Below are 27,780 nucleotides of genomic sequence, written 5' to 3'. Positions count from 1 at the left end.
ACATAGGCTGCACAGTAATTAATAACAGAATACATTAAAATATGTTCTCAAGAGTTCAAAGGAGGCTACAATCACAGGGGAGGACAATAAACAGCTGTGTAAGGAAAGGCAGTATCCTTTATTTCCAGTGTGTTTGGAGATCTATGACTAAGTATATCTTGAGAAAGAATATAAGTCCAAAAATGCAGTTGCCAGGTGGCAAGTGGCCACCATAAATCTTTTTTTCTGGGGACCACCTGATCTTGATTACTCAGCACAAGTTGAGAGACTTCCCTCCCCTTTTCTGAATTCTTCAAGCATCGCAGAGACCTCAAAAGCGGGAAAGGGCTCTCACTGCAGCATACAAACTTGCGTGCCATGTTCCCCTTCCTTCAGGACATGAGGAATCACCTAGGAGGCCTTTGCTTCATCACCAAACTCTCTGCAATAGCCTCTCAGTTCAGAGGCATCTGTCAGTTTCTTGAGTTTGGGACCAATGTTAATCTCAAGGGTGACACTGTTGGATATCCTGGCTTGGTAGGGATCCAGCCCCCAATTGGCTTCACTACGCTAAGTTCTGCCTCCCAAGTTCAATAAATTGGCTGCCCTGTTCTCATTCACCCAGCTTTGTGGATGATAGAGGGGGGAAATGCTGCTGACAGCTACTGATAAAGTCCATTTATGCTATATATTGTACAGCCAAAGAAGGAATATCTACATCTATATCTATATCTATATCTATATCTATATCTATATCTATATCTATATCTATATCTATATAGATAGATATATTAAAAACAGTGAAATGATGATGATGATGATGATAGGTACTTGCAGACTAGCTGCATTGTATAGTAGGGCCAATGCATTACATAGCTTTGCATTCTCATTACAACTCCATATTTCAAGAAACAGTTTAGACAAATACACAGCTTAGCAGGTCTCGTGTAAATCCAGCAGAATTGAAATAGAGTATTTAATAACAAACTGGATGATGGCCCCAGATGATGCTCTACCACGTATACCATAGTGCATATGTTTTGAAAGGTGTGTTCATTGACATAACATTGTAGATGTCCTAGAAATATAACTATTTGAGGTTCCCTGCCTGTCTTCATTTCTTCAAAGATATATATTTGCTTCCCATAATACATGAAGTGACCCCAACTGGAACCACCTGACACCAGTGTTGGCAGTAAGGAGGCATCTGATGATGATGCTGAGGTCACATTACTGTGTTTCTCAGTTAGCTATCTGTATTGACTCACAGACTAATTCAAAGGCAATATTAAAATAACATTAATATTAACAAAGGCAATGTAATAACATTTTGCATAGCACTTTGCAAGTGCTCAAGCCCTCTTGCATACATTATCTGGTTGTGATACTTATAATAACCCTATCAAATAAATCAGTATTATATTATCCCCCATATTGCACACTGGGAAACCGAGGCTGACAGAGAGACTTTTCTATGACCACCTACTGAGTTTAATAGTAAGAGAAAGATTCAGACTGGAGACATCCAGACTTTGTGTGTAGCTCAGCCATGTAGACACTACGTTACACCATCTGTAAATGGGCAACTGGCAGTACAGTGGTACCTCAGGTTACATATGCTTCAGGTTACATACACTTCAGGTTACAGACTCCGCTAACCCAGAAATATTACCTCGGGTTAAGAACGTTGCTTCAGGATGAGAACAGAAATCGCACGGCAGCGGCACGGCAGCAGCGAGAGGCCCCATTAGCTAAAGTGGTGCTTTAGGTTAAGAACAGTTTCAGGTTAAGAACGGACCTCCAGAACGAATTAAGTATATAACCAGAGGTACCACTGTATTAGGCATTAATTTAGGCCCTGGGAGCTTCCCATCATGTCCTCAACATACCCTCCAAGTCCAAACCCAGCAATCCAGGGCCGGATTTAAGTTTGATGAGGGCCTAAGCTACTGAAGGTAATGGGGCCCTTTATATGTCCAGCTGTCCTTTGTCAACAACGAATTGTCACTTTTTTGTGTTGAATATATGCTATATGGAAATTTACGGACCTAATAGGTATCTAAAGCCATTTGCACATGCAGAATGTAGGCACCCTATATACAGAAATGAGCAAACCAGTGATATTTTTAGGGAGCAAGCTAGCAGGCAGGGTCCATTACTTACATCATAGGAGCCTACACAACACAAAACACTGTTGCTGTGTGTAGGTTTTATTTTATTTGTTTTTTATCTTATATTTTAGAAATGTACATCCAGTTTTTTCCCCTTTACATTTTTTGGGGGGGGCCAAGAGAGTGGGGCCCTAAGCTATAGCTTGTTTAGCTTATACGTAAATCCGGCACTACAGCAATCTGTTCCACGCACCTTGGGCATGACTTAAGAAAGGCACAAGCAAATGGCTCTTAAACTCTTCCCCACCCCACCCCACCCCACCCCACTGTGAATTGTAACAGGAGCTTGGGCAGGAGCAGAGCCTTCCTCGCACTATGTACCTCAGTCTCTCACCCCAGGAAACAGGCAAACATTTCAAACCTCCTTTCCCTGTGAGGCAGTTAGCACAGCTAATGCCACTGACCCCATCCACCCTTGGGTCAATTAAAAATACATTGTTATCCCTCAGCCTCCTGCTTACAAACAATTGTTAATTGGTGATATATGAACTGAGTGATTTCAGATCAGCCATTGAATCCTTTTTATTTTCCAATTTTCAGGAATTTAAAGATAGCCTTACTGGCTAAGCTTAAGCAGAAGCTACACAAATATACATAGTACATGTTGAAATGTGAAAAAATGTGTGTGAGAGGCAATTCCATAGAATGGTTATTTGGGGGTTGTCATGACCAAGCTTTTATGGCTTTAATTTAACACATGAGTAGTTTCCTGGGTAAACTTTCACTTTAATCCCCATTTCACGGCATGAAATAATATGATATCCCCACACAGCATATTTCCCATTCGGAGGGAAGCTCAGGCAATTCTCATACGCTTGCATAGCTCAGTTACCGTATGAAACTTCTGTGGCAACTCAGTTGTACTGCAAAAGAGGAAGAAGAAGTAAACCTGTTGAAATACATTTTTCAACTTAGTTGCTGCTGCTGCTGCTGCTGCTTTGAGGAAGCGTGAGGGAAATTTGCACTTGTGAGGCTTGTGTCGGTTTTTTAAAGACAGAATGTCAAAATATCCAGCGTGTTCCACATTTAACACACAGGGCAGGTTAACATGCACTGAGTAAGATTCAAATAACAGGGTGTTTTCTGGCCAAAAGAAAAAAAGAGAAATGCAGCTGCTATTATCTCTTGTCTCTTTACTGTCATTGCACCATGTGCCAGCTCCTCCTTATCTCACATCAGCAGGGTGGTGGAAGTGAACCAACTCACAGCACAATGATGTTCCATCTCATGGACTTTTTATTAGCTGTGGCAAGAAAGTGTTAAAAACGTTTAAACCCTTGGGAATATGGCCTTAAACTCTTTTAACCTGACTGAAAGGTCATGTCTACATTTATACCTATTTAATGGCCATGGCTTTCCCCAAAGTATCTTGAGAACCATTGTTTGGTGAGGGCGATACAGCTGTGGGCAGGATTCTTGCATCGCAGGGGGCCAGACTAGATGACTCTTGGGTCCTTCTCAACTCTGCAATTCTATGATTCTGTTAGATATGCCTCCAACACATGGAGTTTCTTTGGAATGAACACTGAGGTCCAGCTCCGAGAGCCTTCTGGCGGTTCCCTCACTGTGGGAAGTGAGGTTATAGGGAACCAGATAGAGGGCCTTCTCAGTAGTGGCGCCTGCCCTGTGGAACGCCCTCCCATCAGATGTCAAGGGAATAAACAACTATCTGACTTTTAGAAGACATCTGAAAGCTGCCCTGTTTCAGGAATTTTTTTATGTTTGATGTTTTATTGTGTTTTTAATATTCTGTTGGAAGCTGCCCAGAGTGGCTGGAGAAACTAATAATAAATTATTATTATTATTATTATTATTATTATTATTATTATTATTAGAGTTACAGGTTTTGAGGGGCCCATGGGAAAGGTTATTTCAGTGTCCCTCCTCCCTGAGAGCACCTATTTTCTTCTCTTTATCACTGCAGCCATTGCTCTTTCTCTTGCATCTTCCTCTGGGTCTGGCTTGCAGCACCTCCCACTGTTTGCTCACTTGGACAATGCAAATGAGAAGGTTTCAGTAGCAAGGAGCATTAGGTTCCCAATTATTGGTAGTAATCCTCCATGGGCCTAGCAGGTGTGTCCAATAACACCAGCCCCCGAAACGTAAGTCCTGCACTGTATTATCCCCGATAGGTCCATGTCACAATACGATGTGTAAGATTAGCACTCTCATGCATCCAGATAATCGCTTATCCAACTGTTTTGGATAGCTTTGTTTAACTATAACATGGTGGGGCAAGCGCTCTCTTTAAAACACAGAAAATTGTTCCCCATAAATCCCTTCCATGATCAGAAATTCTTATGAAGTGTCTTGCTGGGATGTAGCCATTTCCGGCTTGTTAACATAACTAGCGGTTACTGGTTTTAAGACCTTGAGAGCTCAGAAATAATAAATATTAAAACTTTTCTGCCCACATGATGACATTTTCCTGAACTTTAGCAGATCAGGTCCATAAAATTGGTGATAAATCAGATGATGTTAGATCTTTCACATCACTTTGTGTATACAAAAGCAGATATACAAACAGCTCAAAAGTCTGCCACCGCCGCAGAAAATACGCTAACGAAACGTCAGCCGCTGCCACAAGTATTACTGCTGCCGAGTCACTAGTTTAAAAGCCTGACCCCCCCCCCTCCCAATGTTCCCTTGGACCAGTGTTTAGATGTTTTATATAATCTGGAACTTTATAAATGTCAATAGAATAAAAGCCACTTTTAGACTGATTCAGCTGAGTAGGTGCAAAAGATTTTTATTAAGCTTGGAATTGTTTAATTGCTGGGAAAACATGGAGCTTAGATACAGAAATACTGTTGTCTTCTGGCCAGACCCTCAACTTCTCATCAATCAATCCTTGACAGATACACCACATCATGTGGATATAAACATGAGTGTTCCCCACCCCAACATCCTTTTTGTACCAGGTTGGGATTGTAAAGCAAAATAAATTTGGTAAATTTGATTCTTTTCATATTAGCTATGTCCATGTTGGCTTACAATCCCAACATAGAGAGATACATGATAACCAGATGGAAAGGCAGAATAAAATCATCCTGGACTTCAATCTAGATGCCAAAAAAATTAGAGGCAAACATGGCAATAATTTATTTTCATCTATAAAGAACAAGTCATACAGTTTTGGATGTGATACCCAAGCAGAATAAAACATACGTATATGCATACCTATTATGCACATGGAGAGAGTGCAATATGATCAGTATGATATAAGGATTTACAAAATCAGTACATGGAAAAAATACTAAATTGGAATATGAACTCAGAAGAACTGACCAACAATGATGAAGGATGAAAAATATAATCAACATTGTCCTAACTACATGCTCCCTCTTGCTTGTGGAGATAGTTAAATAACACAAAACTCATGACTTCTGTTATCAGCCATGTGTAGTGTGAACAAGCAGCTGTGCAGGTAAATGAATACTCTTCTGCAAAATGGTGATTACAATAAGAAAAATCCTCACCACAGTGTTTCAGCATTTACAAATTGCTAATTGTCCGGTGCTAAAAATATTGGCAATATCTAAAGCAGTGTCAGTGAAGTTCCACTGGTGCAACAATGTTTCTATTTCCTTTTGTTCCCCCATCTTCTTGGGATGACCCCCCAACTCCCTGGAGCTGATTTCAAGGGTGCCCCGGGGGTGGGGCTGCAGGGGAAAGGAGAGGAGGGAAAAGTTCCATTCTGCTACTGCAAGTCTTGGGACATTAGATACCACCCCATTAACTGAAGAAGTCTTCCATCAAAGTTCTGGAGAGGGTCAGATCTGTGTATGTTCAGTTGGAAGTATATCCTATTGAATTCAATGGGGCTTTGCAGTTTTAAAGAGACAGAAATACATTGGACCACACAATTGCATGTGCCTTAGCTTAATAATACAACAACCAGATATAAATGTATCACCCCTTTCCATGATCAAGCACATTTTTTGAATGACCAAAGATATATTTCACTTTATTTGAACTGGCTGGTAATGTGATTTAATTCATAAATTATTATCTAAATATATATAAAAGTCAGTACCTAACGTTCCCTCATTCTAGCATTACTAACAAACAGAATGCAGAATGTATCTCAGAAGCTGGAGACAGCAGAGGCAGTGAACAGGTTTAGTCTTTGCCCCAATGGTATTGCCAACTGCACACTTTTACTGTACAATATCCCATATGAATGAATGATTTCCATTCACCTGTAGGGGTGAAAGTAGGGAACAAAACCAGCCCTTCAATTGTTGGTTGGCTCTGTGATGGCAATCATTTTGGGCAATGCAATGTGTCTTTGTCAGGGTAGTTCACGAAGGAAATCTTAACACTCAAATGATCCTTGAAACATACACTTCTGTGTCTTGCTAATGATGGGCATTTTCATCATTTTAAACAGCAGTGAACCTGAGCATTTCTGATTGTTTTGAAAAGAAACAATCTCTTTTAGCCCTGCTGTGTAGAGGGGGGGGAATCAAACTTGTGCAAAAATTTAACTATGAAAATCCTCACATCTGTTTTAGAATTATATTTATAAAGGCACACATTCAGCCAAACTATTTGCTGCTTACTGAGCACTGACCTCTTAAGGAAATAGAGAGATATTACATCTCATAATATAAATCCCCTTTCCCAGTGCCCCCACTCTGCAAATATTACTTAAGCTCCAATTTGTTTTCTGTTCTTTAGATGATTCTGCATTTTGATAGCTCAGGAAATGATGTCACAGTATTATGCGCCAGGAATTCAAACACAACATGAAAGCATTGAAGATTGCAGAACTGAGTCTTATTTCATAATTTGTTTCTCTTTTAAAGCATTCTGTAGTCATATCCCCTGTTCCTTGTAGCGTGAGATACTAACATATGAATTGAATTCACAGGATAGCTTCCAATTTGATGGATTCAATTTTTGCGACTGCTTTCTTTTTTCTCATCATACTGTAAATAATAATAACTCCGCTATTGGTTACCATAGTGAGATACAGTACTGCTAATTAAAGGTAATAAAGTTTCTTTGGTGTTCAACAACTGTTGATTAATATAAAGGTAAAATGTCAGCTAAGCTAATTTGAGGCTTTTAACCTTCTTTACTTGAAAAATGCAATGGCATCTAATGTAACTCTGATTATTCCTTTTTTTCCCCATGAGACCACCTGATCAAACTTGCAACTAGGTTGAATATTTTGTTAGTCTTTTAAAAACCTGCAGTTGCCAGAGTGTAGAAAAATGACCACCTTTTCTGCCCCAATTCAGTCTACAGCACCACTTTGCTGTTACGTCAAAATCAGGAAACTTCTATTGCACTACAAACTAGGATCTTATCCGGAAGGTAGCTCAGAATTATCCCAAATGTCTAAACCACTGAGCCTCTTGGGCTTGCCTATCGGAAGGTTGGCAGTTTGAATCCCTGTGATGGGGTGAGCTCCCATTGCTCTGTCCCAGCTCCTGCCAACCTAGCAGTTCAAAAGCACTCCAGTGCAAGTAGATAAAAAGGTAAACAGAGTTTTCATACACTCTGGTTTCCATCACGGTGTCCCATTGAGCCAGAAGCATTTTAGTCATGCTGGCCACATGACCCAGAAAGCTTTCTGTGGACAAATGCCAGCTCCCTTGGCCTGAAAGCAAGATAAGTGCCGCAACCCCCTAGTCTCCTTTGGACTTAACCATCCAGGGGTCCTTTACCTATATCATGTTGCCTCTTAGCATCCTGATTATCTGACAGTGCAATCCTATGTATATTTAGTCCAATATAAGGCGCTGTGGGTTAAACCACAGAGCCTAGGACTTGCCGAACAGAAGGTTGGCGGTTCAAATCCCCGTGACGGGGTGAGCTCCCATTGCTCGGTCCCAGCTCCTGCCAACCTAGCAGTTCGAAAGCACGTCAAAGTGCATGTAGATAAATAGGTACCGTTCCGGCGGGAAGGTAAACGCTGTTTCCGTGGGCTGCTCTGGTTCACTAGAAATGGCTTGGTCATGCTGGCCACATGACCCAGAAGTTGTACGCCAGCTCTCGGCCAATAAAGCGAGATGAGCGCCGCAACCCCAGAGTTGGTCACGACTGGACCTAATGGTCTCTTTACCTTTACCTAAGGCACATTATCTTCAAAAATGTTCAGGAGTAGGAACATTATTAAATTTAAGAAATCATGTATTATATGTAGGATCAGAAATGGAATACCATTATTATAGGTTCAAAATAAAAGCTGCTCTGCTAACTTATTTTAGACCGCTCTTCTGCTAATAGCAAGTTTGCACAACTTGTTTACATTACCCAAATGTTATAGGTCACATTACCGAAATGAGTGATTATCAGACTGTGAGTCAGGGCACTCTGATGTCCTACGACTATGAAAGGGGCAAGCCTTGAAAAAATAAACTATGTTGGGTGTATACACCATTTGGTACACTCTGAATGTGGAGAACAACAGATTAAATGAGCACTGATACTCCCTTCTCTCTGCCAAAATAGGGATCTGACATCATCCTGTGTGAGACAGTAAGGATGAACCAGGATACCCTGATGCAATGACTGACAGTTACACGGAAATCCCAGAAGCATCATCATTACCCAGAAAGCGCAGTCTTATCTTTAAATTCTAAATAACTGGGTAGAAGAGAGAGCAGGATACAGTGATGCATAACTAATCTATGTATCTGGCAAAGCGGATGTCTGGCTATTGCTTTGTGGGCTAGTTAAAAGAGTATACATATATCGTATTTTTCCATGTGTAAGACGATGCTTTTTGCTTTAAAAAAAGGCAAAAATTGGGTGTCGTCTTATACATGGATAGTGAATGCAGAGAGGGGACATGCAATTAATGGCGGCAGCAAGCAGGAGATTGGCAGCGGTGACTGGGCGGGTGATTGGTGGCTGCGGCAAGGCCTGCTGGTGATTGGCTGTGACTGTAGCAGTTGGGCAAGCAATTGGCGGCTGCGGCAAGTAGGCGGGTGAACTTTTGGTGGCAGCGAGTGGGCAGACAATTGGCAGCTGTGGCAAGGTGTGCGATCTGCAGTGGCTGTGGCAAGCGATTGGCAGTGGCGGGCAAGCGGGTGAGCGATTGGTGGAAGTGACCTCCTCCATCCCACCCCACCCCCAAAAAGCTAAACAACTTAATTTCTTAATTTCGGGTTAAAAAAAAATAGGGATCGTATTATACATGGGGGCGTCTTATACATGGAAAAATACAGTATATTTCTTTCTAGATAGGTAACTGGGTTAGTCTGCTACAACAAAAACAACTGAGCCCTGTGTCACCTTAAAGATCAACAAATTTGTATGGCATAAACTTCCATGAACTAGAATCCAGTTCATCTATTAATCTTAAGACACACACACACTACGTGCCCTATGTGTGAAAAGTATGAGAAACATGAGTCCAAGTACTAAAAGATAAAGTCACTCTAGCTTCTTACACATCTTGATTAAGAAAACAGCACTTCATTGTAAATGCAAATGAAGTTCCATGTTAAAGCATGCATCACTCCTCGTTCAGGAATTATCTTAGAAATCTGAAGATGCTGACATCATTACTGTTCTTATGACAACAAGGAACATACAATATGCATGCAATACTGGTCACTTCTTTTCTGAAATCACTTGAAGTTAATCAGATTAGGGTGTCAAATAACTTGCATTGATATCTAGATTTTATTCTCTTAGAAGCCAGTCCGCTACCTTCCCTTTCTAAAGGGTGCTGCGGATTTCTTTTCACTATTTATTTACCTAACTAGGAGATGAAACAAAACTTGAAAAGAGACAACAGTGATGTCAGATTACTGCTAAAAGTGTGTAAACTGCCATAATTGTAGTCTTTTCAGCTACTGGCTGCCAATATGCTCTCAGACCCAAATCAAATGACTTGGGGCCCAAATACTTGAAGGAGTGACCCTCCTTGCCACATCAAGCCTGATGATGTGCTGAGAGAGTCCTGCTAGTGGTCCTGTTGATGAATGAAGAGTAGTGTGCATGCGTTTGTGTGTTTATAATGTATTGCAGGGCCTTCTTGATGGTGGCACCCTGGTTATGAAAGGAGGTGTAATTGGCTTCCTCATTAGATAATTTTCAATGAAGCCTTGAGACAGATCTCTTTACTCAAATGCTTGATGTTACTCATGAGTCTTGTGCATTGTTGCGTTTGTTTTATGAACTTCCGTTTTAATTTTTATTACTGGTTATGTGGTTATTGTATTAATTGTATTAATTTTCTGACTGCTGCCCTGGGATCTTAATGAATGCATGGTGGCTAATAAATTGAGTAAATACTAAGTAAATAAACTCTAGGCAAAAACTGAAATACTAGTAAACCTGTGATTGTGGCACCAGGTGAGTAGATATTTTGCATGTCTGCCTAAGAATGGTATTGCTCGCTTTCCACATGATTCTTCTATAATTGCTAATGTTCACAAAAGCTGTACTTCAATCGGATAATACACTAACACCATGCAAAGGAGTGGGTTACAGAATCTCTTTCAACTACCAACATATAGCCTGGTTCATAGGATGTGTAGCAAGATTAAATCTGTTGCACCTAACAGAAACAGCTCATGCTAACATGGGAGAACTTGCTTTTTTGAGACCTTGGAGTGTGGCCCTGCAAATATTTACATGTGAACTAAACAAATGTCTTTCTTATACAGAGCTCTGGATCTAACCCAATTTGTGGGGTGCATGATCAGGATCTACCTGTGTAGATCCTATATAGTTTCTGCTAGCCTGCGGGGCTTCAGGCGATGGGGGCTAATCAGGAAAACAGCATGGGAAGAAAATATTAAGCCACCCCCAGCACTACAGCCTCAAGCCAGTTCACACACACCAGAACTCAACCAGCAGATCAGCTTTTATAACAAACAAATCCTAATTTCCTGATCAGAAATATCCTGACTCACATCTAGTTTGCATTCAGCATAGCCTTAGGTAGTAGCTGGTACTACTACTTTTATTCTATCTCACCTAAGTTTTGTGCTAATATTTTTTATTGATTGTAGTTGTTTTTAAGTGTTTAATTTTGTAGTTGTAAATAGTATGGTTGTGGGCTTTTTAAAGCCAGCTAGAGAATAGCAATAATGGGCAGCTATGCAAATTTAATAAATACATTAAATTAAATTACAGTGGTACCTCGGGTTACATACGCTTCAGGTTACAGACGCTTCAGGTTACAGACTCCACGAACCCAGAAATAGTACCTCGGGTTAAGAACTTTGCTTCAGGATGAGAACAGAAATCGCGCAGCGGCGGCAGTGGGAGGCCCCATTAGCTAAAGTGGTGCTTCAGGTTAAGAACAGTTTCAGGTTAAGAACGGACCTCCAGAACAAATTAAGTATTATCCCACTCTACTGGGATAGATTGAGCCATGAAACAGCTCTGTATAGGACAGTTTTATAAATAACTTTAATCAATAGGATGGTTCTATGAATGAAGTTCAGAATCTTTTCAGAGTATGGTATTTTCCCAAAAAGAATACTTTTTTCTCCCGTGCTTTATTCATGTTAGACCAGGCTTCCTCAGCCTCAGCCCTCCAGATGTTTTTGGCCTACAACTCCCATAATCCCTAGCTAGCAGGACCAGTGGTCAGGGATGAAGGGAACTGTAGTCTCAAAACATCTGGAGGGCCAAGGTTGAGGAAGCCTGTGTTAGACACAGCAGTGATATACCACCCTAATACAATAGAAAAGGACAGAGATAACCTTGCTGCAGGGGACAGTTCCCTCCTCCTCAATCCCCAGTAATGTGTGCTGAAATTGATGTGTTGAAGGCGGGGGAATACTGAATAAAGCTAGCTTTCGGTGGTTAGGAATTTGAAATGGTACAGGAGCTGTGGAAAGGACTTATTAAACACCTTGCAGTGTTGCACGGGTAGGTTACTGTGAGAACATCAAAACGTATGAAACAGTTATACTTGTTGGAGCCATTCTGTCATCAATAAAGGTGTACACCCACATGCATCATTAATAGGATTGCACTTTAAAGCTGAAATTCTAGAGACAGGAAGTACCATAAGTATCCCTATTTTGGGTTAGGATGAAATCCGGGGGGGGGCAACACTTTTCTGCCCCACCCCCACCCCTAGTATGCCCCAAAAAACCTCAGCTGGGATCCATGATGTCACAAAACGATGCATTCTGGAGACTTTATTAAGCATGACTGTTGATCCACAGGTTCTAAAGCTCCCTTGCTCCCCTGTAACACCCACAAAATTGGCACAATTTTATGCAAGACAGTGTGTGTTCGGGTGGGGAAAGGAAATTCTACTAAATGCATGGAAATTTCCATGCTGGGGAAAGATAAAGGATGAGAGAAGATGATGCTGTGTTTAGAGCAACACAAGCATATGAATAAGTTTTTCTAAGTACTACAATGTGCCCTACAATAACCCTGTTGCTCAGTATTGCTATCCTCACATAACAATCCTCACATAGGGAACCTTGCACGATATAGTAGTCCACCCTAGAGAGCTTGTGGTTAAGAAGGTGAACTTTGAAACAAAAGCATTATCTGATCCACAGCTCACAAAAATATCCAGTTTACACTGGGAAGTGTAATATTGTTACTCTGATTCTGTTTACTGATTGAGGCTTGTTCTAAATAAAATCATGTGAATTGCTGCCTTAGCCAAAAGGCAATAGTAGGTGCAGCTCTTCTGGCCTGATGCAGTTAGGCCTCTAAGATTTCCCATAAAAGACCAGACTAGATGAAACAACCCTTCTCTGTCTTTAAATTTTGGTCAAGGGCAGAGAAGAGAACTGGACAGCCCTACTGTGCAAGCAGAGGGTGTTCAAACCCTTTCCAGCTCCACTATTATACCAACACTTTCCCACTTACCCCTGGGGAAACATATGTGCCGGGCAGGGGTGCCAACTTAAATAAACTATTGGGAGGGAGAGCAGTTAAGTCCCGCCCTACATACTATAAAGAAGGCTGATCGCCGAAGAATTGATGCTTTTGAATTATGGTGCTGGAGGAGACTCTTGAGAGTCCCATGGACTGCAAGAAGATCAAATGTATCCATTCTGAAGGAAATCAGCCCTGAGTGCTCACTGGAAGGACAGATCCTGAAGATGAGACTCCAATACTTTGGCCACCTCATGAGAAGAGAAGACTCCCTGGAAAAGACCCTGATGTTGGGAAAGATGGAGGGCACAAGAAGAAGGGAACAACAGAGGACGAGATGGTTGGATAGTGTTCTCGAAGCTACCAGCATGAGTCTGACCAAACTGTGGGAGGCAGTGGAAGACAGGAGTGCCTGGCGTGCTCTGGTCCATGGGGTCACAAAGAGTCGGACACGACTAAACGACTAAACAACAACATAATTGATCGCACGATGTGGTGTGCGCACACCATTTGAATGGCAGTGCCTGTCAAGTTGTGGAGAGGGGCAGCCCCCTCAAATATTTTATTGGGAGTGGACGAAGGGCATAGAAAGTTAAGTGACAGTGGCCACCCTCACACCCATCTCTCTAGCAATACCAGCTAAAGAACAACAAGGCCCCTGGCATAGATTATATTCTGCAGAACTTCTGAAGACCAACATTGGGTGGTGGGCCCCCCTGCTGGCGACAATATTCTCCCACATTGATTCAACAGGCCTATTTCCCGAACGGTGAGCCGAGGAGATAATCATCCCAATTTATAAAAAGGGCCCCACATTGGACCCAGTGAGTTACAGACCTATTAGTCTTTTACCTATACCTAGCAAATTATATGCAAAACACCTCTATATCAAATTAACTAGTTGGATGGGGGCCATCTTGGCAGAGGAGCAATCTGGATTTAGGCAAGGCAGATCTACCATAGATCACTGTTTTGTCTTAGCACATCTTACTGACAAATACGCCAAGAAAACCCGTGGGGTCTTATAGGCAGCCTTCAGTGATTTGAAGGCTGCCTTTGATTCAATTTCTTTGGCAATACCCAATGGGAATATTTTATTTCAAATGGAGAAGCATTTAAAGCCCTAAATGGCCTCGGTCCAGTATACCTGAAGGAGCGTCTCCACCTCCATCGTCCTCCCCAGACACTGAGGTCCAGCGCCAAGGGCCTTCTGGCGGTTCCCTCGCTGCGAGAAGCCAAGTTACAGGGAACCAGGCACAGGGCCTTCTCGGTAGTGGCACCCGCCCTGTGGAACGCCCTCCCAGCAGATGTCAAAGAGAAAAATAACTACCAAACTTTTAGAAGACATCTAAAGGCAGCCCTGTTTAGGGAAGCTTTTAATGTTTAATAGGTTATTGCATTTTAGTGTTTTGTTGGAAGCTGCACAGAGTGGCTGGGGGGAACCAGCCAGATGGGTGGGGTATAAATAATAAATTATTATTATTATTTAGTCACTGAGACCCCTGCATTCTGAGGTGACAGCCAATACACGGGTCTAGTATGGGCTGGGGGAGAACTAGGCCCGTGTCCTGTTAGGTTGTACTAGTTTTTTGTTTACTTCAGAGTGTGTGTGGTTTTTGTGGGGGGTAAAGAAGAGACCCTGGCTAAGAAGCAGCGCCCCCCCCCCGTCACTGGTTTAAGAACTGCCTTATCCAGCTGCAACTGAAGCCACAAGGTGTTTCCCTCGGCACCAGCCGGAGCGCGTTTCACATCAAGCCCTGCCCGGCGTCGCTTTCCAGGCGCAGCTGAGGCGACCTCTGCCGGGCTCTGCCTGCCTCGGGAAGAGCGGCCCGCCGCCGCCGCCCCTCCCCGCCCGCCCGCCCACATTCCCACACCCTCCTTGCCCCCAGGGGCTGGACGAGGCTCCTCCTGTCCCCGGCAAGCGGTGCTTGCTTGCGTGCGTGTGGGTGCCTGGGGCGGGCAGAAAGGAATCCCCCCCCCGCGCAACTTTTCCTTCCTCCTTTTCACTCCCTCGCTCCCCCTCCAAAAAAGAAAAGACAAACCCAAAACGCGGAGGGGGGGGCCGAGTTTGAAACCAAGCAAGAACTCCTTGCGCCGAGTTTCCTCTCTCGCAGCAGTCCGAGGGATGGGAGCCAGGGCAGCAGAGTGAGAGCCGCCGAGGCAGCTGCGGGTGCGCAAAGAGGAGCGGAGGAAAGCGCGGGGGGCTCAGCCACCCCCGAAGCCAAAGCCGAGAAGAGCCGAGAGAGGAAACTTCTTTGCCCCGCCGCTCGCGACTGGAGGATCGCTCGCTCCGTCCGCGCGCCGTTGCCAGAGAGGAGCGAAGGTTGCGAAGGCGCAGCGGCGGCAGCAGCAGCAGCAGCAGCGCTGGACATGAGCGAGTCGCGCCGCCGGGCAGCGGGGAAGGAGCGCGGGGCCGCCTCCGCCTCGCCGCCGCTCGAGGGTCCCGCGAAGAAGCGGAGAGGCAAGGGCAGAGGGGGCGCCGGCCGGAGAGGCGCCGCGCGCGAGGAAAGCGGGCCAGGTACGTCTTCCATGGAGGCGAGAGAAGGAGAGGCGAAAGAAGGCTGGGGTTGAGCACACAGGTGGCGGCGGCGGCGAGGGGTAGCTGCTCCGTCCCGGGGGGGGGGTGCTCTGAGGGCTGAACCACACGTTAACTTTCTATCTCTCCCCCCGATCCCCCAAAAAACTTTTCTCTTTCCTCCTCCACAAGCCCCTCTGGGGGGAAGGAGGCGAGAGAGCTTCTGCTCCCAACTTTTGGGGGAACCCAGTGCTTCCCCCCCCCCCCGTGAGCGTCCCCCACTCTCCTTCGGCCTATTCCTTTCTACCAACATTGCTGGGTCTATGGAGATATTCGGTTCCTCAAGTCATAGTCCGCCTGCAGCTGCGCGCCTAGGTAGCTCCTAAGTCAGGTGCCCGTCCAGGTGGCGAAGGAAACCAGGCGCGCGAGGTTATCCTCGCTACTTGGCAGAACAAATGCAGGCGAGTAGCTTTAGGGAGTTGCCGCACGGATCCCATAGGAAGGGGTCGGCTGTGATAAGGGGCGATGTGTATTTACCCTTTGATACTACTCCTTTTCCTCTTGGGTTGAGAGATCATGTCTGAACAAGTCTGGTTCTCTTCTCCCCACCCCCACAGCCTAGCCTTCCTGCGTACCTTTTAAGCCACCAGCCCTAAAGTAACTCGCTAGGGAGCAAGCCAGCAGAACTTTTGATTACGCATCCTAAGGATTGCGCCACACAGGGACAAGGAGCCAGGGAACGTATTCCAACCCTTCAGCATCTTTCAGGTATCTGGTGCATAACATCTGGTACAGTTACCTCACTTGGATGCCTTGCCATCATCCCATAATGTGTTCTAGCCTCCCTTCTGTATTCACAAAGTGATAAAAGTATGAATTGATCACATTTTTTACCTGCCCTTTCCCTTTATGAGTTCAGGGCAGCGTGTTTGAGATGATCTCATTTTGTTCCCTTTGCCCCATGAGGAAGATGGTGACTTGGCCAGGCTTACCTGTGTGGCATAACTCAATATGGGATCTGCCTAAATCATACTCTGAGGAGACCCTTTGAAATTAATGGACTAACAAGTCCAGTTACTTCGTTTGATTAGGTCATGACTCTTTTAGGTCCATTGATTTCAGCTGGTCTACTTTGAGTATGACCTAGCGTTAATCCCATCTTTTGACTCAGGCCTTCCATATTCAACAGCTTCTACTATGCCACTCTTGACTTTTCTCCAGTTTTTATATATTTCTCTGGATGAAGTAGGAAGAGTCTCTGATTACGCATGCAGAGCCACAGGTAGAAGCTCCAATTTAATTAGCACAGAGTTACAGAAAGGTGTGGATTGTGTGCATGTGGTGTGTTACTCCAGTTGCTGAGGGCACAAAGTGGACATTGCCATATCAATGCATTCTTTTGGTTAAAGTTTGGACTCTAATAACTGGATAAATGTGGAACAAGAGGAGACTGATCCTTCTTAAGAACTGATGAATTAAAAACCACTAACACTGCCTCTCTTATACCCATTATATCCATTAATACTTTGCTAGTGGCATATAAATTTTGCATTAAAAACTGGGCTAGAGCACTGCAAATGCTACACTGTTGGGACTGTTCCAGAAATAGTTCTAGCTGCCACAACACCTGTAATGTGCTACTGAAAACACTGGTAAGATTCAGCAGTCTTTTATTCAAGAAAATACGTGGTTTTGTGAGAATATAGTATCTCGCAAGTCAACTGACACCATAGTAGACAATAACGCTGGGGAGGAAATCGGCTGAAACATTTACTTGAAAGTCCCATTAATTTCAATGCTTTTACTTCAAACAAGTGTGTTTAGGATTGCAGCCAAAGTGCATTTCATCATTTCCAGTGAGATACAAAATCAGTAAAGTGATCCTCAATTGGATTTACTTCTGTGTGACTTTAAACCTTGAAAAGTCATAACTCCAACATAATTTTGCAGCACAGTCCCATGAGTTAAGTGAGACTCCTCCCAGGATTGTAGCATTAGTCTGATAGAGAGAGCTGATGGGGTAGTTAAGCATGGGAGCGGGGAAGTCCTTGTTTGAAATCTCACCTCAAACTCCTGGTAGCCTTGGAGAAACAATATTCTCTCAGCCTCAGCCCTGCATTTACAGTATGGAGATAATACGGATCTATCATGCAGGACTGAAATGATTTAAGTTAAGCACTTTGAACGTTTGAAATGTGGCATATAAATGCGAAATACTATTTTTATATTTTGTGTATTGTATTTCCTGAGGCCAAAAACAGCACTTGCCCTTTCATTGGGTTTATTCTTAATTTTTTCAGGTTCACAGATGTGGATTCCAAAATATGTTAACTTAAGGAAGTTCATCTGACCCCTCCTTCACCCTCCAGTCCCCTAAAAAGTCTCTTTGTAAGGGGGGGGCCTCCCAGAGCAATGCAGGAAGAGGAGAGTGCTGGGTGGCAGGAAGAGATGGGAATTTTCCATCCATGAGCTTCTTAGGAGCTATGCCACAGTGTGACTTAAAATCTTATTGTGTGACAGCCCAGTCCTGTGAACATTTACTCAAAAATAAGGCAAACTCTGCCCAATGTAGGTAAGCAGTGTTTCTGTCGGCAGACAATGGAGTTTAGAAGTCACACAATTATCAATCTCCATCGTACTGGAAGTTTGATAGGAACCGTATCACTATGAAAAACTCTTTAATTGTTGTGGTCCAAAGCTTTATAACTTACAAGGCTGGGGAAACTTAATGATAAAAAGTAAAGCTGCAAGCGGAGCTGCCTTTTAATTTAGAAACTCATAGATCTGCTCACAAATCCAAGCCCCTTTTTAGGCATTCAACTGATGGTTAACACCAACGCACAAGCAGAGAGTCGGGTTGTACTGAGTAGCCCCTCCCACTGGTGTATGTGTAATAGGCTGAACATCTGGAATGAGATACTTTGGTGTCTACAGACTGCCATGTGATCTGGAATCCCAATGGCTTAGGTTCCAGATTGTATAGAAGCTCGTTTAGGAGAAAGCTACTACTCACTTCAGTCACTTGGACACAGAAACACCCAGAGGAGGGTCTAAGGCAGGGTGGTCCAACACGTGGTCTTTTGGGGGGGGCAGCCCTCGGCAACATTTGACAACCCCCTCCCAGCCCTTGTGCTGCCTTCCCAAAGCCAGGTGTGCAAGGCACTAGGCTTGGGGAAAGAGGCATGTGGACTCCTTAAAGCCTAGTTAGCATTTTCCTAGCTTTGGGAAGGAGGTGGAAGCGCTCTAGGCCCCTGCGAGGAGCCTTGCACTCCTTCACCAAGCCTAGCGCCTTGCTTTGGGAAGGAGGTGAAAGGGCTGGGGTGTGTGTGTCCAATGTTGGCTTCACTCCCCCCCTCCCCACGTTATAAGGCAGTGTGCAGCCGGTGGGTTCCGTGTCAGAGTACTCTTGCAGCCCACTTGATATGAAAACTTGGACCACTCTGGTCTAAGCAGTGCAACCCTACTTCTTGCTTATGTATTGGTGTTAACCTTTAGTAGCATGGCCAGGTAGGTTCATGTCTCCAACACTCATCACTGAACAACTTTGAACTGGCAGTTTCTTGTCAAATAATGAAGGGGAGATGTGTGTGTGTGTGTGTTTTGTTGCACCCTGTTTAATGTAAATTCTAAATTGGTAGACTTCAGTGCATTTTAAGGTGTTTCGAGACAGACTGCCAGTAGGACCAAGCTGTTTATATTAATGCCACTAAGAAGATGTAAATATTATGCCAATAGACGGTCACTATAGAGGACCTTGGGGAACACTTCTAGATAAGGAGCACTTTTTAATGGAGTTTTCTGTTTAGGAACAGCTTTGCAAGATAATGTTGTAAAATACTGCCCTCCCCTGTTGTTTTCTCAAACTGTGTTAATGTAATAATGCCAACATTGCAAAAGCCAATATGCCATTGTACTAGGCGGCAAGCAAATCTATGGGGACAAGTAGATTTGATCCTGAACCTAATATACACCTATAATCTTGTTTGTTTTGAGGAAACCGTATGTTACTAAATACTTCTTTATATTAAACAGAGGTGGGAGAGATGTCACTCTTTTGCCTTAAGCAGCTTTTAAGTTGTAAGCTGAAAATATTTTCAGATAGTATTTTTTATTCTTCTTCTTACGTTTCATGATATCATTTTCAGGTGATGCCAACAGATACTGCTGCTAAGTAATTAAATCTATGGAAATAAAGTTCTGAAATAAGCAAGCTTATTTAGAACAGCAGGTTATATATACTCTGTGTTTTTAAGAAGTGCAAAGCAATGGAGAAGTAACCATTAAGAAAACAGAGTGGGTTATTAGATAGGATACAGTATTGTTTGTATGTATGGAATGAGGGACCATTATACAAGGAATGCAACCACTTATCTTCAGAAGGTTGAAAATCACAGTGTAAAAACCTTTAAAACTAAAAAAGGTACGCAATTGAGATTAACTAACCAGACAATAGAAAAATTCAGCAATTTTATCAATTTGAAAAAAGTTAATAACTCAGATTTAAGCCTCCATTCTAAATCCATCATTTGGAAGTAAGTCCTGATTTTAGTGTTGGTTTGAGGTCAATAGCGTGCAAGAAACAAATGAGGCAGTTCTAAACCCTTGCTGTTTCTGCAAAAGAACAACAAACAAGCTGTAAATTCTTGACAATGCTTATAAAACCTTTGTTAGCCACAGATAAACAGTTCAAGTTAGATACGTTGAAGCTAGAAGGCAGTTCAATAGTTTGAGCACAGGATAATTTGTATTGGGACATCACTCCAACCAAATTGATCTGAATGCTAATGTTACCCAAGAAGATGATCTATTTTAAATTGATAGTTCTGAAGGCAAGTGGATGTCAGCTTGTAGTTATTCATCTTTGGACATGACATGGTATGATCAGATGGTTTGGTGCATGCAAGCTTAGCCATAAAGTGGTCCTAGAACATTATCAGATAATGTTTTGAAAGGTTTGTTGAGTGTCTCTCTTTTTACAGTAATTTTGATTGATCTACAGCTACAATATTTCTAAACAATGTACATAGGCTTTACAGATGCACCTAACCACAGATGCTAGCGTTGGTACACACACATTTTCATTTATATAAATAAGGGAGCATTGTAAGTTCATGTAAGCAAAAGAGACTAACAAACTCATCTAGTTATCCCTGAATGCAGGTGTGTTTTTGCTGTCTTCCAGAACTGAGTAGGGCATCTCATATGTACATAGTTCACAGGATCTCACCCATTCAAAATACAAAAGAATTAAATACTTTTTCTAAGCAACTGAAAGCTAATGACTTGCGCCAAGTTGCATCATTTGCTCAGTTTTATGTACTAGCATGGTCAAGTGTACTCAAACGCTAAACTTAGTATTAAAAAGAACAAACACCAAAAGCCTATGCCTGTTTTAACTATAAACATATTTCTTTCCTTTGGAGGGAGAGGAAAAGATTAAGTATCATTAAATATGACACTCTAACGGCACTGCCTGATATTCCAATAAAACTGAAGAGGGGAAATCTGACATAGCAGGTGAAAGAGCAGACTATGCTGCAGGGGCCTAGTATGAAAGAATACTTTGAAAACATTGCATTTGAAGTTGTATACCTGTTGTATCCATCTGGGCATATAATGTGTTTGATAGATGCTGTAATCCAGACAATCCATTTATGCATGCACAAAACACTCCGCACATGCATAAGAATATTTTTCTTCCTTTTTTTGACCCAAGATCCTCACCTCCCACTCATGTAAATGTTACAAGGACTTCACAGTACTACTAAATGGGAGGGGATATGTTCTATCAGAAAAAAGGGAACTTGCTGCACACATGGCCTTTCTTGGGCCACAGCCATTCCTAGTCAGCATGCAAGTTCTCTTTTCTTTTAGCTTGTCCTGTTCATCTGTGCTTAGAGGATTTCCTTAAAATTGTAGCCATCAGCTTCTGTATTCCTCTTGCCAGTTGTTTCCATGAGATTCCTGGCTCTCTCCCCAAGATGAAATGTAATAGTTGTGGGGAGGTGACACCCCTTTGATTCTGCCAAGAGTTATAGGAATTACTGAAAACACATATATCCCAGGATATTCAGGTAAGCAGAGATTTCATTTGTCATCTCAAATTCTTAAATCTCTTCAGGCATTCTGGAAATATATCATGTGAGAGAGGCTGTCGGAATGTGTGTGCTAGGTGCATCGCTTTCTCCTATCTGGGAGCCAGTGCGGTATAGTGGTTAAGAGCAGTGGACTCGTAATCTGGTGAACCAGGTTCGCTTCCCCGCTCCTCCACATGCAGCTGCTGGGTGACCTTGGGCTAGTCACACTTCTCTGAAGTCTCTCAGCCCCACTCAGCTCACAGAGTGTTTGTTGTGGGGGAGGAAGGGAAAGGAGATTGTTAGCTGCTTTGAGACTCCTTAAGGGGAGCGAAAGGTGGGATATCAAGTCCAAACTCCGCCTCCTCCTCCTCTTCTTCTTCTTCTTCTTCTTCTTCTAACACTCTCTATGAGTTGGAAGATGACCGTATGAAATGGGAAGCCCACTTCTGTTTGTGTAAGGCTCCCCATGTGATGTTCAACTCTGGATTTTCTACAGTTCTGCACCATGTGGGGAGCTGCCATAAATACAGGAGGGTTCTTGCTTGCACTGGCACAAGGGTAGAGCCAGCACACTCATCTCCTTGAGCTCCCTTCATGAGCTATGTTTTTGAATGCCTGAATAAACCTTGAGCATTGTGTGTTTCTATTTGTAGGGTTGTCATATGTCTGGAATATTCCGGACACAGCCGGTATTTGGCCCTTGTAAAAAGCTTGACAACTTTTGTGTCCGGGTTTTGACTTTTTGAAATACGGCAACCCTACTATTTGTGCCTTTATTTGTTGTATTTCAAGTTATTTCAGTGACACAGATATAAGGGGTGGGATTCAACTGGGTTGTTGCATGCGTGGAACAAGGTCCATTAGATTCAGTGCCCCTCACACCTCACCCTTTCAAACTCCTGGGACCCCTTTATTTTGTGCTTTGGGGGAAACCCCACAACAGGCTTAGGGAGCATGTGTGGAGTGGAGAAAGGGGAAAGTTTCATTGCAAAAGAGGACCTTGTTCCATGTATGCATGCTCCACTTGTCCACCTAAGTTCTTTAAACTCATTTCTTAAAAATACAGTTTTCTTTAGCCAATTGGGAAAAAGTCACTTTAAAAATTGCAGATTATACATAGATTTTCTTACTCTGTTCCATGGTGAGATCCTTTTGGAATATGGATTAATAAAGGCATTCAGTTATTTATTGGTGGCTTCCTAACTATCATGCAGACACTCCCAAGTAGTAAAATGTGCGTTGAAGAAGACTTGAGTTCCACACAGCTCTCTCTACAGCTGACTGAGCGGAGAAACTAGTCATGTGAATCCATCCATAAAATGTCTATAAAAAATTAACTTATGAATCAAAGGTGATGGTTAATAAAACCATTTCTGTAGGCCTTGGAATTGTTTGGTCATTTTATGTAACAGGTACTAGGTAAGGGGCACTATCTCAGGTTCAGTGGAGCTTGAGTTTCATTGAAATCAGTGACACATGACATAATGCCGTACATATGTCACTGTTTGAGAAAGCTTGCACTTAACTTTTCCTTCATCTTCATATATGAGATTATATGATAGTATAGGGCACATTCCAAATATTTGATGTAATATTTCTAGGACCATTTGCAAAAGCAGAGATATTTAGTGTAGTCGTCAGCAGTCACCACTTCCAGACTGAAGTTTTCTTCTTTCCTCCCCTGCTAAGCTACTCAGTTAGGGAGTGGTGGCACGTTGGAAGTGATTCTGGGTTACAGCAGTTCCTTTCTGTAGCTTGATATCTTATGGAAGGGGAGTTCTCCATCGTTCCACCTGTTCATTCAGCACAGTGCAAGCAGTAGATAGTCTGTGTGCATCTTCCAATTTCTGTTGTAGTACTAACAATTTAGGAAGAATGTAAAACCATGAAGACACCCCATTAACTTTCTTATTCCCTAGAAGTCCTTTCTGGGCCTTAACACATACTGTGTTAGTTTTCCCCCCTTTCTTTTTTGTGGACTTCTTCCAGACAATGGATGACCCACCTAGCTACTTACTCGAAAAAGTTTCAAACCTACCCATCCCCTCAAAGAGGTTCAAGATAAGACCTTATGCTCTAATCAAGTTGGATATCAATTTTGTCCACCGTTACTATAGACCCACATATTTTCTGTGACTCTTTATTGAAGTGAATGTTCATGTTCTCTAAGGCATCTACCTGTTTGTATGCAAGAGAGAGGAGACATACTAATCAAATAATGCTAATTGTGGCAGCATATCAGCAAGACCTCTTAAGGACTAAGCAGGATGGTATAGTATGGATTTGTGTGCAGACCTGCAGTTGATACAATTTTTAGTGGAAAGGATGCATACATATATTTGATTCATGGCTAAAACTGTTCATTGTAGCAGGTCAATAAAAGACTTCAATTGTGTGTTTAGTATTTTACTCCTGTTTGCTATAGCAATCTTGAATTAAACACTAGGTTACACAACATTGTTATACAGTGGTACCTCGGGTTAAGAACTTAACTCGTTCAGGAGGACTGTTCTTAACCTGAAACTGTTCTTAATCTGAAACACCACTTTAGCTAATGGAGCCTCCCGCTGCTGCCGCGCCGCTGGTGCGTGATTTCTGTTCTCATCCTGAAGCAAAGTTCTTAACCCGAGGTACTATTTCCGGGTTAGCAGAGTCTGTAACCTGAAGCGTCTGTAACCCAAGGTACCACTGTATTAGGTGTGATGGCATAAGATACAACTCTGACTTTGTGAGGCAACAGCTCCTTTCTTACAGAAAATATGCATGCATGGTCAACAGTAGTCCAAAGGGGGAGAAAAACCAACTTCTAAGCACTTTTCTGAATTGGTAGTAGTACGTACATTGAAATAAATGTCAGACTTTAATGTGAGCAAATGTGGAAGCAGGGTTTGTTGCTGTGTTTTATTTGTTGCTAATACTTCTCTTGCCCTCAAATGTTCTTGAACAAATGGATTTAGCTTGGCTTGTTCTTAAATCCGGAAAAAATTGCGTCTCCATTCAATGGGACATATTAACACTTGTAAGTACAGGTGGCGGAAAAACTGAGAGGCTTGGAACTGCAAATCAGTTGACTCCTTCTCTCCAAATGATATCATCAAACTGTTATTCTAACCAAGTTTGTAAATAAGCTCGATAGTTTTGCTGGGTATCTTTGAACTTTAGCAGAGTGCCCAGTATAGGCAGTTAAGATTCACAATGACTGGTTCTGGAACTGTATATGCTAGATTTCTGTAGGTGCAGAATTGCATATATGCCGCAGTTCTGTACGTGTATATCTCACAACAAGACCCTTTGAATTCTGAGCAGATACGTACAGGATTACACTGTAACGGTTTCAAATTTTTAGCCTCAAGGAGAGGGTATACCAAATCATTTGCTAAGAAAAAGCAGCCTGTTGAATTGACAAATACACTTAAGCCTATAAACATAATTCAGTGTTTTCTACTTGTGCCACAAATAAAACTTTGTAAAGAGGTTCTTAGAATACGCAAAAGTTGATGTAATTTACTCCAGATAGTAGTAAATCTGATCTAAATCTACAGGTTGTGGGGAGAGTAGAATCCCGGGAGGTAGACAATACTTTATATAGACTTTATGGCAAATGCTTTCAACCAAATCATCTCCATGTGTACTGATTTCTACTTTGCATTCAGTCTCTGTGTTGGACAAATTTGTCTCCATGCTTCATGCTGATACCAGGCTCATACAGCAAACCATAGAGTGCAAATCACAGGTGTATGGCGGTCTTAGAAGCCGCAGTTCCAATAATATTTATCACTTTTATTCATGTAGAAGTATTTAAGCTCAATGGAAATTACAAGTAAATTTGTTCATAGTAGGAACCCAACTGCTTCTCAGACTTAGACTGGACAGAACACAGTTTTTCCTTCTGTCTGGTATAAGTCCAAGGTAACTCCAGTGATTCATCATATGCATGTGGTTTGCATTTCCTTGAAACCAGTGAATACTCCTTGACCACCAAATGTGTTATAACATTTTCATTATAAATACAGTTCAGGGGGGAATATGAAGCGAGAGGGTTTAGAAAAAAGGGGAAAGGGTTGTAAAATGACAAGAGCATATCTGGAATCATAAGTTGAGCTTGTAGGAGTGCCAGCAACTAATCACCAAGTAACAGAGCATCCTCGTGTCTATCAGCATAAGACAGAACATAAGTGCATTTTGAACATTTCCTCTTCAGGGTATGACTATGCAGTCAAGTGCGCTTTGTCAAATCCCTACTCTACATACCTGCCCACTTGTGAGATCGCAGTAAAGTTTACTTCACTATTAGTCTGAATGAGCCAGGTTCTCAGTATAATTGTATTATTTATATGATGAATTTAGGAGTGGCTGGGGAAAGCCAGCTAGATGGGCGGGGTACAAATAATAAATTATTATTATTATTATTATTAGCCACTGTGCCTCCTGAATATTCAAATATGAGGGAAAGCTTAAGGGAGTCTGAAGATGGCTGGAGGGGGTGGGGTGGACTAAAAAATGAATGGTTGTCAAAAATGGATATATGGAAAGTAATAAAATAAACTGTGTGTGGCCATGGAAGATGGACCTATAGATAATTGATAGAAGCTAGGTGGGTGAAAGATTTAATTGTGAGCATCACCACAGCCATCAACAAAAACTGTTTGCTGACTCCTTAAGAGATGCATTAGACATTGGGAAATCTAACTGAATTGTCACTGGCTTATGTACTCAAATCCGCTCAGGCAGTTTCCTGTAACTAAATCAGTCAACTAATGATAAGCAACTGCTGGGTCTTCTTTAAATGTTAGAAGAAAGATGTGTCATGTCAGATAATTGCTGAAGAGGCCAACTTACAAGATCTGGTAAAGGTATGTCTAATGATAACCTCTTTTTGATATTTCTGTTAATATATTACATCAAACTTTAAAACTCCGTTTTAAATCTCTTTATATCTGAGTTTGGAGTGGGGGGGGTTTCATTTTACTTGAGCCGAGGGCATTCCTGAGATGGAAAAGTAATGCACACTCCCATATTATAAAGCAATAGATAGTGGAACTGGCAACACTGCTTTTGTCTCCAATCCTATATGAAGCAAGGTACCCAAAGCCGTTCTTATTTATTATGGAAGTGCTTTCTAGAATGGCACTGTCATGGAGTATTGGAACGTGGAAGGCTGCATTCTGGCCAAATTACCAACTAGAATGAAGCATCAGTGGTATTCTAGCTGCCTATACATTTCTAAGCCAAATTCAGAATTCTGGTTTTAATGTACAGGACCTTGTATGCCTCAGGGCCCAAATCCTGCACAGAACACCTCTCCTAACATGAACCTATCCACACTATGTTCATCACCTGAGGCCCTTCTCCATGTGTTCCTTTTTTGAGACATCTAAATGGTGGTAACATGGGAGAGTGCTTTTTCAATTGCGCCCCCTCCCCCCAAGCTATGGAATGCTCTTCCTAGTAAGCCATCTGGCACTAACTAATGTATTTTCAGTTCCACGTTAATACACTCTTTCCAGGCATTTGGTGGATTGTGACAAGTCACCCTACGGTTGATATTTTTAATCTGGTGGTGCTGGTGTGGTTCTTGAGGTTGTTGTTTTGTTAGTGTATTGGTTGCTATGTGTTTTAACACTGTTTTTATTGTTTCTGAGTCATTTAGCCTTTTTTTTTAATTAGGTGACTAATGCAACAAATAAATCAAATTAATAATATAAAATAACTGTAGAAAGCTGAGGGTCTTTAAATCTGTTACACCCAAACCCCAGACTTTATTACTGTCTTCCATTCTGAGTGCATGTCACAACCAGGCTTGCCTTCTGTTTCACCCCAGTATAATACTCTGATCAGACCTCTATGTGCGTTTCACAGGCAAAAACTTATAAATTGTAGAGCTATACCCTTCAGTTTGGAGTTAGCAGTGTGGACTTGAGAAAGCACAATTAGCTGCTTTTGGCTGGAAGGTAGAGTGTTGATTCCTGACTCAGCAATTGCCTTTTATTTTAGGATTTTCTTCAGCTCGTAAGATACGATTGTGCTTTCTTATTATGCCAGCTAGTTTAGAAATAATTATTTTCTAAGTTTATTTAACCGATTGCAGTTTGTGTTGGGCCAATAAATCTAGTTGTTCAGTTAATTACAACTCGTGTGGTCTGATCCAAGGCTTTTCTAATTAACCTACTTATCTAAACCGAGCCAATATCCTTTAAGAGTGAATGAGTGCTGA

General features: G+C 42.3%; 1 protein-coding gene across 11 annotated transcripts in view; it reads left to right on the top strand.

Moving 5' to 3' along the window:
* NRG1 (neuregulin 1) overlaps nt 1-27,780 on the top strand; it is a 526,342-nt gene that overhangs the window by 326,416 nt on the left and 172,146 nt on the right. Inside the window, exon 1 of one of the 11 annotated variants that reach the window (XM_053371944.1) lies at nt 15,327-15,492. The exons of the other annotated variants lie outside the window; for them this stretch is intronic. Within the exon in view, the coding sequence (XP_053227919.1) occupies nt 15,345-15,492 (148 nt within the window). The 5' untranslated portion in view covers nt 15,327-15,344. Of the gene's footprint in view, nt 1-15,326; nt 15,493-27,780 lie in introns of those variants that run through there. 11 annotated transcript variants of the gene reach the window in all.

This window comes from Podarcis raffonei, chromosome 17, assembly GCF_027172205.1.
Source record: "Podarcis raffonei isolate rPodRaf1 chromosome 17, rPodRaf1.pri, whole genome shotgun sequence".
Classification (NCBI taxonomy): domain Eukaryota; kingdom Metazoa; phylum Chordata; class Lepidosauria; order Squamata; family Lacertidae; genus Podarcis; species Podarcis raffonei.
This window is presented reverse-complemented; position numbering and strand designations above follow the sequence as displayed.